Source organism: Siniperca chuatsi, linkage group LG16, assembly GCF_020085105.1.
Source record: "Siniperca chuatsi isolate FFG_IHB_CAS linkage group LG16, ASM2008510v1, whole genome shotgun sequence".
Taxonomy (NCBI): domain Eukaryota; kingdom Metazoa; phylum Chordata; class Actinopteri; order Centrarchiformes; family Sinipercidae; genus Siniperca; species Siniperca chuatsi.
The window spans coordinates 17480260-17495806 of NC_058057.1; the positions used below are offsets into that span (position 1 = coordinate 17480260).

The 15547-nt window shown below is 38.1% G+C and overlaps 1 protein-coding gene across 7 annotated transcripts in view; it reads right to left on the minus strand.

Annotated features, from left to right (window-relative positions):
* Positions 1 to 15547, minus strand: part of otofa (otoferlin a) — an 83758-nt gene that overhangs the window by 32366 nt on the left and 35845 nt on the right. For 5 of the 7 annotated variants that reach the window (XM_044169347.1, XM_044169346.1, XM_044169351.1 and 2 more), the window contains exons 6-11: positions 5619 to 5692; positions 5033 to 5159; positions 4621 to 4675; positions 2715 to 2846; positions 829 to 891; positions 218 to 302 (exon numbers count right to left, since the gene is read on the minus strand). In XM_044169347.1, the coding sequence (XP_044025282.1) occupies positions 218 to 302; positions 829 to 891; positions 2715 to 2846; positions 4621 to 4675; positions 5033 to 5159; positions 5619 to 5692 (536 nt within the window). Of the gene's footprint in view, positions 1 to 217; positions 303 to 828; positions 892 to 2714; positions 2847 to 4620; positions 4676 to 5032; positions 5160 to 5618; positions 5693 to 8426; positions 8466 to 8786; positions 8820 to 11183; positions 11232 to 15547 lie in introns of all 7 variants that reach the window. The other 2 variants (XM_044169345.1, XM_044169349.1) reach the window with 2 other exon arrangements.

The following is a 15547-nucleotide window of genomic DNA, read 5'->3' on the forward strand; positions in this document are numbered from 1 at the left end:
ATGTCAATCAATTAGTCAACTAACAGCTTTTACTAAATACATTCTCATTTCACAATAAACAAAAGACAAAATGTATTTTAATTTTCAAAAGGACATTGCACACTAATATTTGATCATGAAACTTAAAAATGAACTTATACAAGACACGTTTAGGGACTATGCGTGTATGTTATGATCAGTTATTGGATTAATATCAGAGCTGCAGCTTGTAGTTTACCAGGCTGAGAGTAAACAGTCCCGACATCCATCTTAAAGGTTCCCACCAAGGTCCCACTCCGAAGAAGATTTTTAGAGTGAATAACCTATACAGACAGAATTGAGAATTAAATATTAAAATAAAGATTAAACTCTGAAAAATTCACTATTGAATTGGAAAAGGAAATAAATATTTCAAAAGTGTGAGTGTCACGGGAAATGGATGGCTATGGACTTTATGTTAAACAAGGGCTGCATAATCTCTCCCTTATTTTACATTAAACATAACCACTTACTCTCTCAGGTCATTAATTAACCTAATGAATGCAATAACCACAAATATATTTTAATGTATTCACACTTATCTATACATACTAAAGAGCAGTGATATCTACTCTTCTCTGCACTAAGTATTAAGGAGTTATATCATCTTCAAAACGTTCAGTTTTTCCTCATTAACACACAATTATGCAGCAAAGTGCTCTAAAATCTAACTAAAGTGTAAGTATAAATTTTAAATAAGGTAATGTTCACAACACATGTCCCAAACATGTACCATAGAGTGAAAAAGTGGGTGGTAACAGTTTGTTTAGCGGTACTGCAGTGTGTACTTTTGAGGTATGGATTACTTACTGAGAGCTTGATGATCTTATCAAACATGACATCAGGAGGGACGTGGAAGTCAAAGACAAAATACTGCAGAGAGTAGAGACAACGTTTGCTCATTAAAATGTATTCACTTACATTACTGGATAACACATTTTTCTTTCAGATTTGCTCTGGGCGTAAAATGTGCCAAAACCATTGTTTCTAGATAACTTTGAAGTTCAGAAGATATCAATGCAGAGTTCAACTAAAGACCTGCAGGAATGAACTGAAATGTGATCATGATCTTTTCATTATCAGGTCAGCCTCACAGGAGATCAGCTGATGTTGAAGCCACATCACAGCTCTGGCTGATGCAAGTACATCAAAGTTATTCCATACCTTTGCTGTAAGTGTCTTCAGGTGTATTGGTACAGCAATATTGCAGCTTATGTGCAACTCTACTACAGGCAGGTGCGAAGTAGGGCACGCAGACAACACAAGAACTCGGATTTGTCTCATGAGATTGTATTTTCCTCACTTTTTTATAGTTAGTGTTTGCTGGCACCAGAGACAAGGAGTCACGGGGCACTCGTTGTCCCACTGTAAGGACAGCCAGACTCTACAGAACTGTTACTGCTGCAGGTAACATCTCAACCACGGACGTATTATAGAGCAGCCACCCCAACACCCCTATGTCATTCACGACTGTTTAGCATCTTTTTCTGTAGTATTTTGCAGGTTATTCATAACCTAAGCAGAACTATTCTGCTTAAGTATTATGCAGGAGAAAACGAACAAAAATATGATAAATATAAACATTAGATCAGACTCTGTACTGTACGATATTCAATATCAAAGGATTAGGAGCAATTTTTAAAAAATGATCAGAAAATCCCTAGATTTAACTGAGCTCTTAGACTTTCCAATAAGAAATGTTAATAACAGCCACTCAAACAGGTGCTGTGGCTTTGGGGCCCCTTGTGTTTTTTGGCCGCTGGGCCTGTGCCTGGTAGGCTTGTACAGTAATCCATCCTCCTCCTATGATCTCAACACAGAAGTATAAATGAGGATAAAATGAGTAACATGGGAAAAAATGGTGAAATGGGGTGACTCATGAGTACTTTTGTAGAATATTTTCACTTTAAAAAGACACCATATAAACTTAATAACCTATATTGTAAGTAGGTCAGTCACTTCTTCCTCAAAACCATGTCCTTCTAACCCAAATAGCAACAAGTGAAATTGAATGACATTATATTTCTCATGATGATGACGTAGTTTTTGCCGTATTATCAGAGATGATTGTAGTTTCCCACTACAGCACTACATTTCAGATGATTATTCTTGAGAGCTGTGAAGCTATATGAAATAGCACTTAACTCTGAACAAAGTGGAGGGTCTGGCTACAAGGAGAGAAAGTTTGAAGGACTATTAACTTGATCACTCTGGATTCCACAGGGGATTTTCAGACAAACAGGAAAAATCGATAGCAGACAAACTGTCACTTCCACTCCCTGCAGGACACAACTCAGAGGCTGAGCTCTGCATGACCTTCACCACTACCAACGCTTCCTACTGTTCAGGAACATAAGAGCTGGCAAGAACTGTCTAGTTAAGAGTGTCATATGAAGTATTTTAAAGCCAATAAATCATTACAGCATTCAACCATCAAAGAGAGCACTGACAGCCTCTACATTGCATTTTACTTTGTGCATGTTGGTGTTGCATTTTTCCAGAAATCTGTTTGGTTGCAGGAGAGCAGGAGGTAAGGTACTGACTGATGTCTTCATGTTGAGAAACACCTGCTCTCACTTACTGAAAGTAAAGCTGAAGCTGACATTTAGTGGTAAAGAGGAAGTTAGTTTATATTACATACAAATGTGTCCATTGCCTTCTTGCAGGATACATTTTTAAAGTTTAAAAGGTCTCACCTCATTGTAGTATGGGCAGTTGGTGGACTCCTTCATAGACGTGTACTTCTTTTCGTCTCCGATCTCCACACACACCACAGGGTCCATGTTGAGGCCTATCAGCTGCCGGGCCTCGACCACTGTGATGCTGATCTGATGGGAGACATTAGCACATCAGACACTCTGAAAGCTAAAACAACCTGACTTTCCTCCAACAGTGAGATAACCAGCAGCAATGCCATCATCATAAATCATGCAACTATGCAGTACTTTATCCAATTACCCAATTCAAAGGCAAAACCACCCAAATCGATCTTTCACAAACTCTAATTATTCTGATTCCAGTCAGTGAGGGATTTTGCCAGATACTTTTTTAGCCTGTGATTTTGTGATTTTTCATTTCCCCAGGCTACAGTAACGTAGCATTTGATAGACCAAGCTAGATCCAAGCTAAAGGTTTCTACATCTGAGCAAAATCCCTCTGGTTTAATTAGTTGTTGGATAATGAAGTAGAACAGAGAGAAACAAAAAAGAGAGACCGAAAGGATGAGTCTGCAACCCACAATTACACCAAGACTTCAGTCTGGTGTAGAAATGCATTCATGTTTTTAAATAAAATAGGTCATGAAAATAGGCCACAGGCTAGCATCGGAGGACAGTTACACTTTACTTGTTTTCATTGATGTTGTGGTAAATAAATTCAGTGTGGTAGTCACAGCAGGCAAACAGCCACAAGTATAAAGAAAACAAAGATGACTTTGGATCGCTTTATGTATATAAATAAAATAATATGATGTTATAAATTGTAATGTTTACACTTCGGTTTTAGTACAGATTAAACGAACAATATAAAGATATAACGTTTCAATCAGTGAGCTTTAGAGGTGCTGGTAGGCAGATTTTGTTACCTTTGGACAGAGCCAGGCTAGCTGTTTCCCCATGCTTTCAGTCTTTGCGCTAAGCTAAGCTTAGCTAACTGGCTGCTGGCTCTAGCCTTATATTAACAGAAAGTTAAATAATTAAAGTTAAATTACGTCAAAATGTCAAACAATTGCTGTAAGTATGGAGCTGGAGCCAGAAGATGATTATCTTAGGAATAGGCTAGCGTGTCTGCTTTCAAAGTTTAAAAATCCATCTACCAGCGCCTCTAAAGCTTACTAATTAACACACTGTATCTTGTTGGTGTTTTGTGTGGTTTTAGGGAAATTGTGTGCTGTATTTCTTAGCAAAGAACAGTTTATCTATCCGCACCACACTTCTGTGCAGCGTCTCTGCTGTTTGCCAAAAAATAGTTAATGTATGAATTAAACAGATGAGATCCAACATGTTAATTAGTGAGCAGATCTTTCAAACTTTGAACAGAGAAAGGCTAGCTACCTGCTTCCAGTCTTTATGATAAGCTAAGCTAATCACCTCCAGGCTCCAACTCTGTACTTAACATACACAAATGAAAGTGGTGTCAATATTCTCATCTAACTCTTGGCAAGAAAGTGAATGAGTGTATTTCCCCAAATGACAAATTATTCCTTTAAAGGGTACCTGAATCCAGCACTATATAGGATAATTTGTATTTTTTTTAATTGTTTTTTTGTTTTTTAAAAGCATCATTTGCATTAACATGGAAGCTGTGCTTTGGCTTCTTCCTCCTCCCAACTATCCTGCCAATTATACATCAAAACCACACACATATCATATATCACATCAGAAACATACATACATACATACAAATGGTCACACTAAAACATCATAATATTAAAATGAAAAAAGTCTCAAGAGAAGTAGACCTAAGTGGAGAGGAAGATGCATGCTGATATTTGTACTAACCCACATCGATGAACCTGCAGACACATGTATGTGCAGATATGCAGGTAGAAATGTGAAGTGTTTATGCACTCGCACGGACAAACACCCAGAAACACACACACACCTGATAATCCACTGGTCGTCCAGAGCTCGGTTCCATCTTGATATCTGGCTTTGACCTGAAGACATTCGACACAGTCAGTGATTTTTCTACAGGCGATTGATGGAGTGCATTCTGTGCTCCAACACTGAAAACTGAGGTGGCACATGAGCACAAACTCAATTCTAAGTTGAATCTTAAATTGTGAATGCTCTAATTTTTCCATATTCCCAGGATGAATATGTTTATTTTTAGAAACATATGCTATCAAATGGTATCAATGTGCAACCAGCTTGAATTTATTCTGCGGCATTAGCAGTTTGAGATGTACAGTACTGACTGAGGCCATTAAGGCTGTGTGCTGATGTGCATGTTTGAGTGTATTTCTCTACCATGCGTGTGCATGCATGTTTCACAGTATGAACAAATATGAGACCTCTTATTGGAGACGTTGGTGGTGACGGCGGTGACAGAGGCCAGAGAGACGGTGTCTGGGTCCAGTGATCCAGCAAGACGCATCGCCTTCCTGTCCAGGTCCTCCATGTCCAGGACCGCCGGCTCATCTGGCGGAATGAAGTAAATCAACAATTAAAAACAAAAACTTGGGGGATATTTTATAGGTTGATTCCAGTACGTTTTTATAATCTATGTATATAAATTCCACTACTTTTAGGCCTTTACATGAACAAATAATTCAGTAGTTTTCCACCAGAAGTTTATTCCTAGCTGTGTGACAAAGGAACAGGAAACATTTAAAAAGGTTTTGAGACTTCATTTTGGTGTCCAAATTTTCTTGGGGAGGGGGGACTCAGACACATGACCAAAGTACTTCGGAAATCCTGCCTATGGCCCTGGGTAGGACAGGCCATTTTTGTTGTTGCTTGTTGTTTACATGTATTTGATTAATAACAACTTGGTAAATGGGCTTCAACATGTATTTTCCCTTCAGCTAACTAAAAAACTAAACAAAAAGACTCAGTTAATTTGTGGCCAAACAGGCATTGTCTTGTGTGTTGTTTTACCTCCTTTCTTGTGATCGTCTTTAGAGCTCTTGATCTTGCCAAGCTTCATGGCTGAGAAAACTCCCTTCCCTGCTCTGGTGGAGGAGACGGAGTCAGCAGATGGGAGGACAAAGGAGAGGGAACTTATATCATGAAAGTGAACTTGTGTCTGATTCACTGCTGATCCATCCCCAAATCAACCAGTTTTATGTTTAACACATTAAGTTTACTCTCCATCAGTAGACTCAGACCCACAGGAGAAACTGATTAACATCAAGTACTGAACTTGACTTGAGCAGAAAACCCCACTGCCCACTTGTGGACATAATCAAAATGCAACCCAACACCATAACGTCCATATATCATGAACATCTTTGTAACTTGGCTAGACATTTAATTCCAGTGGATTTAATTCCCCCCCATCTCCAGACCCTCAATCACAAGACAAGAGTATCCAGTGTCTCCACATTGATATTATCTGGATCATATATCACCGCAACAACAAAGAGCTTGTGATGTCATCAGCAGGACGACAAATGAGGGGCCTTAATAATTAAAAATGAGTGTGCCCGTCCAATTTGCTGCGGATATGGAGGGAATTAATGAATAGGAAGGTTTTTCTTTTGTTTCCTCAATCATTCAGAGTCACATGTATCAGAGTTCATTTTCTGCTTTGATCTTTCCCCCGCTAGGCAAGCTTCTATGGAAAACATTATGGTTTTAAAGAAATGTATGTCAACATCTCATTTAATAGGTTCATGGCTGAGTGCCAAGAGAGATTTAAAAGTAAAAGTCTGGAGCCACGAGAATAGGAATAAAAGTCATCACTCATCAAAATAAAGGTAAAATGATTTTTCCAGTCAAATCAAATCAAGGCCTTTCACATTGAAGGATACGCTCCTTGGATTCTCAGACTGTGTCATGTCTATAAAGCACAATTTGACCAGTATATTTCCAGCTGATGGGAAAATTATTGAATTATCAGTGCATGCAGGAAACATTTTGAAGAACACCTCGTAAAATACCTGAATGTAACATCTGTTAATTGGAGCTGAAACGCTGAACAATTAGTCGATTAATCCACAGAAAACTGACAAGCAATTTAAAATGTCACCTTGGACTCTGGGAAATTGTGATGGGCAAATATCCATATTTTTCTATTTTTCTGACATTTTATAGACTAGACAATTAAATCGACTAATTGAAAAAGCAATTTATTGATTCCTCAGAAGTTCCAGTAATCCAGTCCACCTCCTTGTCTCATTCAATCTATGATTCAACAATAAGATACCAAAAAGAAGAAAGACACACACACACACAATGTGTGAAAAAATGTGTTTCATACATACCACATGAAAGACACCACAGATCCTACTCAACTCCACAGAGAGGTCGGATGACCATAAATCCGCCCCAACAAGATTCCTCCCCAATCTCCCTTCTATTTTAAACTATATTGCCATATTCTTCACCTGTCAGGTGCAGATAGTCCAGACCAGCCAGGCAGATAACAGTTGGACAGATGAGTGGATGATGCAGGAGAGAGGAGGGGAGGGAGAGAGAAAGAGGTGGAGGTAGAGGGGAAGGATGGAGTGGGTTGTGCTCGAAGATTGTATCTGAAGTGCCTCTAGACAGCCTCCAGAGTTCATAACAAACTCACATGAACTTCATGAAATACTGTATCTTCACACTGAGAAGAGAAGACACTGATGTTTGGTCAACTAATTAAAAAAATGTATTATTAATGTATTATTTCCTCAGGGGTTAACATTGCCACAGAGGAGACCAAAATCACCCTTAAATCAGATCAACTGGGAAAAAAATACTTTTAATAACAAAGAGGAAATGTAAGCCACACGCAAATAAATATTTGATTTTGTACTACTGTACTTGTGTGGACATTGTACTGAACATTCCTTGAAGGATTACATTAAACTTAACACTACACTACAACGCTAACCCTAACCTAACCTTACCTAAACATAATTATAACCTTGACACTAAAACTAGGTGTTAGCCCTAAAATAAACGCTTAAACTTGAATGAACCAAATTATTGAGTACTGTACCAACAATGTGACAGCGTGAACAGATTATTGTTCCCACAACATGATTAATACAAGTTAACACACACACACACACACACACACACACTGCTGTGCAGTGTGTTCAATCTTCATTCAACTGAAATTCACATCATTAGCCACCAAATCCCATTTGGCAGTCCCTTCCAGAACGACCCACCTTACCTTTAGAAAAATTATTCACATGAATGTTTTGCCACATCTATAGTTAAAATCTAGTTAAGTGTGGGTAGCTAAAACTATTTGGTTATGGAAACAATCTGGTCATGGTCGAAGGAAACCAATGTCGACTGAGACAGGATGTGTGTATGAAGTCTTCTATGTCAAAGTCAGTCGCTTCGTACACCCAACTTTCCTTCCTAAAAGGCTTTAGGCACTTTAACAATGTCATGCTACTTCTGCCCTTTGCCTCTGAGAGAGATCAGCCACAAGAGGGATTCCATGTCAGGAAAACGCAAACATAGGTTGTTTTAAGCTCTTGAACAGATGAGATATTGTGATGAGGACAGCCAACATGTACTTTACATAAGCATATATATCATATATATACAAGCATTTATATCAGCAGTTGTAGACAGAAGGCCATGAAGTTATAGCAGGTAAAGACAGTGATCTTCCGCAGATCTGCAAGCAATAAAGAGTGAATCTTCTGCACAAGAACAGCGATTTTAAACCAAAAAAGAGAAGAGTTAATGGAAATTCACAAAATAAAATAAACAAATGGAGCCACCCAATATTTGACTTACTTGTGTTTCACTCCCTTCACTTTCCTTTCCTTTCCTTTGCTGTGCCGAGTTAAGAATTAATACAAGGACAAACATCAGAAAAATGCTTTCAGCAGGAGGCCATGTCTGAATTTAAAATGATGAACCTTGAAAGTTTTTTTTTAAACAAGCCATCTCTCTATGCTGATTTAATAACAAAATCTAACCTTCAAAGATGTCAGTTAGAAGAAGGCAAAGAAATTTCCCAAGTGGGGTTTCCAATTAGAGTAACGGAAATATGCAAACTAACAGTTTACTTTAGAAGTTAAAGCAGGTCAAACTCATCTAACTTTTAAAGAAAATACAGAGAAAAGACTTGTTGAGAAGTTGAGAACGTTATACCTATTATTTCCTCTTTCCTTCTTTTCCTTTGATCTGAAATAAAGACCATAAATGCATCAGTGAATATCATCTAAACTGTAACATCTAAGCACTGCACATCAACCAAACACAAAAACACCTTAAATGAGATGTGAAGCTCATTCAAGCTTTGCACTGTAGATAGAGAGATAATAAGCTTACTATTGTATGCAAAGCCAGCTATTGAATATTTAAAAGGCAGAGAAGTCAGGCAACATATGCACACGTGTACTAAAAGCTGAAAATTAACTGTACTGTATGTCTGGGGGTTATTGTGCACAAATCCATAATACATGAGAGCATGAATAAATTGCTTCATTACACGTGTAAACTGCAGCAAAGATGAATGATCTAACTGAAGCAGAATTATTCCCAAGGTTATTTGCAAGTACCTGGTAGCTTGATTTCCATCTCCTCTGTCAAACAGGGGTTTCAAACTGTGCATAAAACCTTTTCATCACGGTTATAAATTCATCTTTGATGTGCATGTCAAGCAGTGGGATAAGGAGCAGAGGATGGGTGTGTAAATTGCAGTTAACTCGAGAGATTTGGCTTTGAGCAGATGGTCAAATGTGAACATGTCTATGTGTAACGAAGGGTTGGATATGCACTTTGAAAAGAGGTTACTCTTCTGGCACTCTCAGTTGACTATTCTGTTGCTAGTAGCAACGCCTACTGTTTAGCTGACATTGTCACATCTGCTACTTATATGATAGCTATTTTTTGACAGTTGTAGTTGCTATTTTTTCCTGAGAACAGTTAAGTGCTAACTAATGTGTTGCTAATGCATCATTCACACTATGTCAGCAGAATGGGAAAAACAAGTTATTCCGACTTGAGAATATTTGCTCATTATGCTGTGAACATGGGATAATATATCATTCATTATACGGTTGGACTATTATGTATTTTAGTCTTTTTTTAAAAACAAAACCTTTGCTCTTGAAGACTCTGTTTATGTTTACTAGATTAATTAATGTGTTGTACTTCCTATAGGGAATTTAAGCTGTTCTTTCACTGGTAATTGCTTGTTTCTTGGCATGAAGGACAATGCAACTAATTTAGTTAGTCTATACATTTATGAATCCAGTTGTCTTGTTACCTTACTAATTCCTTTTTACAATACCTTTGGTTCAACACATGTTTATGGTATCTCATATTTTTCTGATTTGTAGTCGCTATCAAACTGTGGTTTCACAGTTTCACAATTGCTCCCAGTAACTCCTGTCTTCAACCGTTATTGGAGGTGTGTTTTTAGCTTGCTGCATAGCTGTGCACCTATACACAGAGTGAGAGCATCAGAGTTACTTTGAATTGTATGCTCAATGTTTTCAAACTGTTTCTTGTGTTTTATTTATATCCAGTATTTGTTTCTAAATGGGACATATGGTATATATTATTAAAGTGGTTAAGATGTTTGTCCATTTGTATGTTTTGTCATAAGTGTGCTGAACTTTCTCAACCACTGTAAAACTCCCATGCAGATGAAAATAAATGAATAAAGGGAAGATAAAAAAGTAACCCACCAGCGATCAATAATTCATTGACATACATTGTACGTTCTGCTCTGGGGGCTCTGCTGAATGGAGCTCTGAGACACTCTACACACACCTGTTCTTTCTCTCTCACAAACATAGATTGGATGCACATTTTTCGGCAATTCCAGGATCCTCTGGACTGGAGCCAGACAAAGATCGGCCCTACCTGACAACACAATTGGGGGATGAAAACTCTCACTAAACCAGAACCCTCTATCCTGAAACCTTTTTGAACGCTCTGCATCTCTCTCTCTCTCTTTCTGTGTGTGTGTCTCTCTCTCATCAATATTGCTATTGCTTTTGTGTAGCTGCTTCATTGGCCTAGAGGAAAGTTAAATGATATTCTTTGCCTGTGATCTTGCAAGTGTTAGCTTATTTTTTGAGATTTTGAGTCTTACAACATTTTACAGTGTGTTTTGTGTGTATGATTAAGTGATTGAGGGAAGACATTCCACATAATGCAAACTGAGGAAGCAAGAAAAGAAGGATGGTGAAGAAAATGAAGAGGAAGGAAGAAGAATGTACAATACACAACACCCATTACTTTTTAAATTTTAATATTCACTCCAAATAGCATGTGCATTTTTTACTCTGTTGCATCAACTGGGCTAGATAAAAATCTCTGGACGATATACTTTCATTCAGACCATCCATTCAGGGTTTCAGAGACAAAATGTTCCTTTTTTCTCAAAGTCCCTGATGACATCTAAGGGATTCCAAAGACTTTTATGTAATCTTATAAATAATCATCTCTACTGAGAAGATCAGCTCCTCTAAATCCTAGTATTTTACAACTCCTATCTGGAACAAACACACAGGTGATGCAAAAACTGGGATTTACCCCAAGAGGCATGTCTTCATGTCGTCATCGTCTGCTCCCACATCAGGACTTGGAACAGAAAAATAACAGAGAGGAACTCTTACACACTTGCTCAGAGTGTTAAAATTTACACACCGCGCTATCACACAAGCTGAGAATAAGAACCAATGCAAACCACAGCAAAACACAACAGCAGAGGTGACAAACACAGAGCAGTCCCTCAAGAGAATAAAGCTATACGAGAAGAAAGAAGGAATGTCAAAAATTCAAAAGGCAGCTACTTCAATCCAGTATCTGTCTCAGCAGACGGAAACAAGCAGAACAGCTGAAGAGAAAAAATATATATATATATCCTTCAAATAATTTACAACCCAGCATGAACAATCACATTATTATTTGATTGTGCAGATAAAAAATGAAACTTTGACATTTTTTTTCTTTTTATGCCACTTATCGCTAAGTGAGTTTTGGAGATATCGGCCGTAGAGATGTCTGCATTTTTTTAATATAATGGGACTATATGGCACTCGGCTTGTGGTGCTCAAAAAATGCGATATGGCCGATATCTTAAAAACTCGGCAACTCACACCAAAACAATCTAGATGGATAAATTGCACTACAGGTAAGACGAAAAATATGTATTTTTTATTTTGGGGTGAACTGTCCCTTTAAACAGAAATGGACTCTGTAAAGCCTTATCTGTGATTGCAGCATGTCAGCAATGTCTCAACTCACTGATCTGAAGATTGTTCATTTGCTGACAAGGGCTTACTGTACATTTGAAAGCTGACAGCTTGCAACAGTGTGCAATAAACGCATATTACAATGGGTGTCAGGAGATGTCATATTTGACATCAATAATTACAATATACAGCATTAAGTCAAACATATCAGTTAGTCATCATACTAAAAGTATGAGGACTAACATATATACTTGTCTTATACATACTGTATAAGACAAGTATAAGCTAAGCAGCTAAACACAGTAATGCTAATGTAATGAAAAAACAGTCTGATCCTACATTTTTCCTATTTTTAACACTAGGACTATAACTCTACACTACAATACAAGAACAATGTATTTGCATGTTATTTCCATGCCTTCTACTGTACATGGATCATCAACTTATGAAGATGCTGACTTTTTGCCTGGGACACGTAGCTTTAGCCTCAGTCTTTCAGTACAATATTGCATATGTAGTCATCAAGTGCAGGTTCTCGTTTTAAAATGAGTCAGTTGGAAACATTAAAAAGTCAACGGAAGACAGTGTTTTTAACCAACTCCTGGAGTAAGCAAGTAAGTAAGTAAAGTTTATTTAGTATAGCAACAGCAAGAAGCAAGACAAAGGCCAGTTCGAATAAATGGGTAACTAAGGGGGTGGGGCTTAATGAATGTCAATTAAGTGATGTCGCAAAGTTCTATGGACCAATAGGAAGGACAACAGGGTAAATTGTCCCGAGATAACAGCTGCAGCTAAACTAACAGGAGAGTCAGGGAGATGTCAATCTAGCTAGTCTGTACAAGCCCACATAGTCCTGAGAAGAGGTCTAATCAGGCAACACAAGTGAAAACACCTGTCCGGGTGGGGCCTTGAACAAACTATCCAAATAATACCAAAGGCACAAAATCTATATTTAAGATTAATATATATACTGTAAAAGAATGGCATGTTTCTGTATTAGCTGACATATCAGTTATGAATGTTTCCACAGGGGGTCAGTGCTGCAGTTAGCAGACCCATTGAGATCAAGACGAGCGAGATAAAAGACCACACAACACCTGCACCATAGCTCTGTGTGATGACACAGTAATTTACACTGATGGACAAATGAATCACACACTTGGCAAAAAATTATAATAAATAAATCAACACTAGTTTCAGTAAATTATCCCTTCAACAGAAGCTTTGCTGAGCATGAATTGTCTCCTTTGAGTGCGGATTTAATGTTATGCAAATGAATCATGCATATTTAAACTGTTTGAATAAACACAATGATTATTTACAGCAATTTGTTTCAGTGGGGCAATGCAGATTCATTTATGAATTGTTTTTACAAGAAAGAAAAAAATCCTGTGTCTGTTAGCCCTTTGCACCAGTGTTAAAGTATGATCACACTCCAATGTGCAACCCCATTTCATCTCATTGTTTGTTTTTTCCCCCAAGTATTTGATGTCCACAGATCAAATGACAATTGGAGCTTTAAATCCATTCTCTTCATGTTTGGCACATATGCTCCTCTGCATGCACTATTCAGTAGATCTGCTTCACTGGCAATAAAACCAGGCAGGAGGTGATTTATTTATTAGGAATAACAAAACCATTGCGGTGCTGCAGATAGCACAAAGTGCTTCATGGGCGCCACCATATATCATCCTGCAGACAATGTGGAGGGAGGTAGAGGCTGCAGAAATGAGAGGTGGTAGCAGTGGTCAACTTCAGGTGCAATTTCACTCAATTAAGCGGATGAGGAGGAACCAATATGCCTTAACAAGCTACCCACACTCTATTGCAGCCATACTGTACAGTTATAATGATATTTGATGCCCACTGAAAACAGCAAGGAGCACAAACTCTCCTGTAAGCAGCATACATGACCTTTAGGATGCAGGTGATATAACAGAAATAGACAGCAGTGGGTAGAGCTCTATGTATGTAGACACAGTTCTTCTGTTTCTGTTTGTTTCTGTTTGTTCTTCCATTCTGCATTGATGAGTAAACAGTTATGATACTGCATGGGAATAATCTATAATAGAGTGAGTTTGCATGTCTCTCAAGTATTTTAGAAATACAATATAGCCTAACTCACAAAGTTTTAAGTTGAAAGTCTCAGAAAGACAGCAGGTGTTGGCAATCCTCTAGAAGTTCTGAGATTATCATAATGCCTGGGAGGGACACATAACTCTCCATGATGTTGTCAAATGTATTTGACTTTAAGAAACATGATTACTGATGAGGTGACATTGCTGTGAAATATTGCCTTTGCATGAAAGAGGAGGTAAAACAGACACAAAACCACAAACCAAAAAGTGGGAAAATCTGGCAGACAGAAAGGATGTAGGAAATATACATTGAGGCTAAACTGTTTATGACATTCTGCTCCTCTTTTTCCTCCTCCTCCTCTTCCCTAGAGGAATGAGAGAGTCATCCCCGGTTATCATCTCCTGCACATTAACGCTTCATTACCAGAGTATGAACAATTAACACTGGCCGTAGAGTGTCAGAATTCAGGACATAATGAAACAGCTTTAGGAAGTTTAATTCTGAAAACCTCTCAACCAGTGATAAAGTGAGCAGCTGGTAGTTCAGGATATAAAGGGGTTGGATGAGAAGTGGCAAGGCTATTAAAATTTTCCCACAAACCCATCATTCTGACCAACACTGGTGTGAGGCGGATTAGAGGTGGATTTGTTGGCTAGGCAGGAAGTTATTGGTATTTTTCTCAGCAACTCATTCACTTTTTTTCAGACAAAAGCCCTACAGCAGCCCTTACAAAGTCTGAGTGACAGCTCTTCGCAGCCAAAGCAACTTGATGACAGGTGCCCTCATCAAGCAGCAAGGACAGAGGGCTTGTTTACCTGAAGAAAGGTGAGGAAATGTAAATGAATGTGCTAGAGATACAGCATAATTAATAATCTGACATACTGTCTGCTGAATATAAGTTTTAGCTTCATGAGTTTGTTGGGTACTTCTAACCCCACTTTTATTGAACTCTTTTACAGTATTTCTCCACAGCAGTACTTTCTTTTTCCAAATACTGTATCTGTTATATAACACCCGTGGGATGCTCTAAAACTACTAGATTAGTCAACTTTTCTTGTTTTCCTCAGGCTGCTTCGAGTCTCACATAGGCAGACCCTGAACAGTTTTTAATTTTATGCTGTAAAACAGTGCAAGCGTTCAGTGTCAACAAACAAAAACAAAAACATGCACACAACGGCATTCAGGCATTCACATATACATAATTTTTCACACGCCCATTCAACATGCAGTATAATGATGGACTTAGGGGTCTGGCTGAGCAGATAGTCTCAGTTGAAATCGATTCCACCCACAGATTATTTCACATACTATTCAGCAAAAACACGACAAGCAAACCACAGAGGAAGACCGCAGAGGGTATTACAGTTTTTCATACTAAATCTATATAACCTTGTACAGCCTACGATTTCTTGTCTATTATGAACTACCATATGCAATGCATTCTGTGTTATGCAAGTAACAGCTAATGTACTCAAGAAGATATGAAGAGCGGGCTACTGAGTTCTGGTAAGCTCGCTTCTTTCTAACTTCACACCACCAGATTTTCATTTTCAAATGAGACCAACTGACGCTGACTCAAATGACATCACTTGAGGCAAATTATCCCATTTTGCGCAGCTCTCT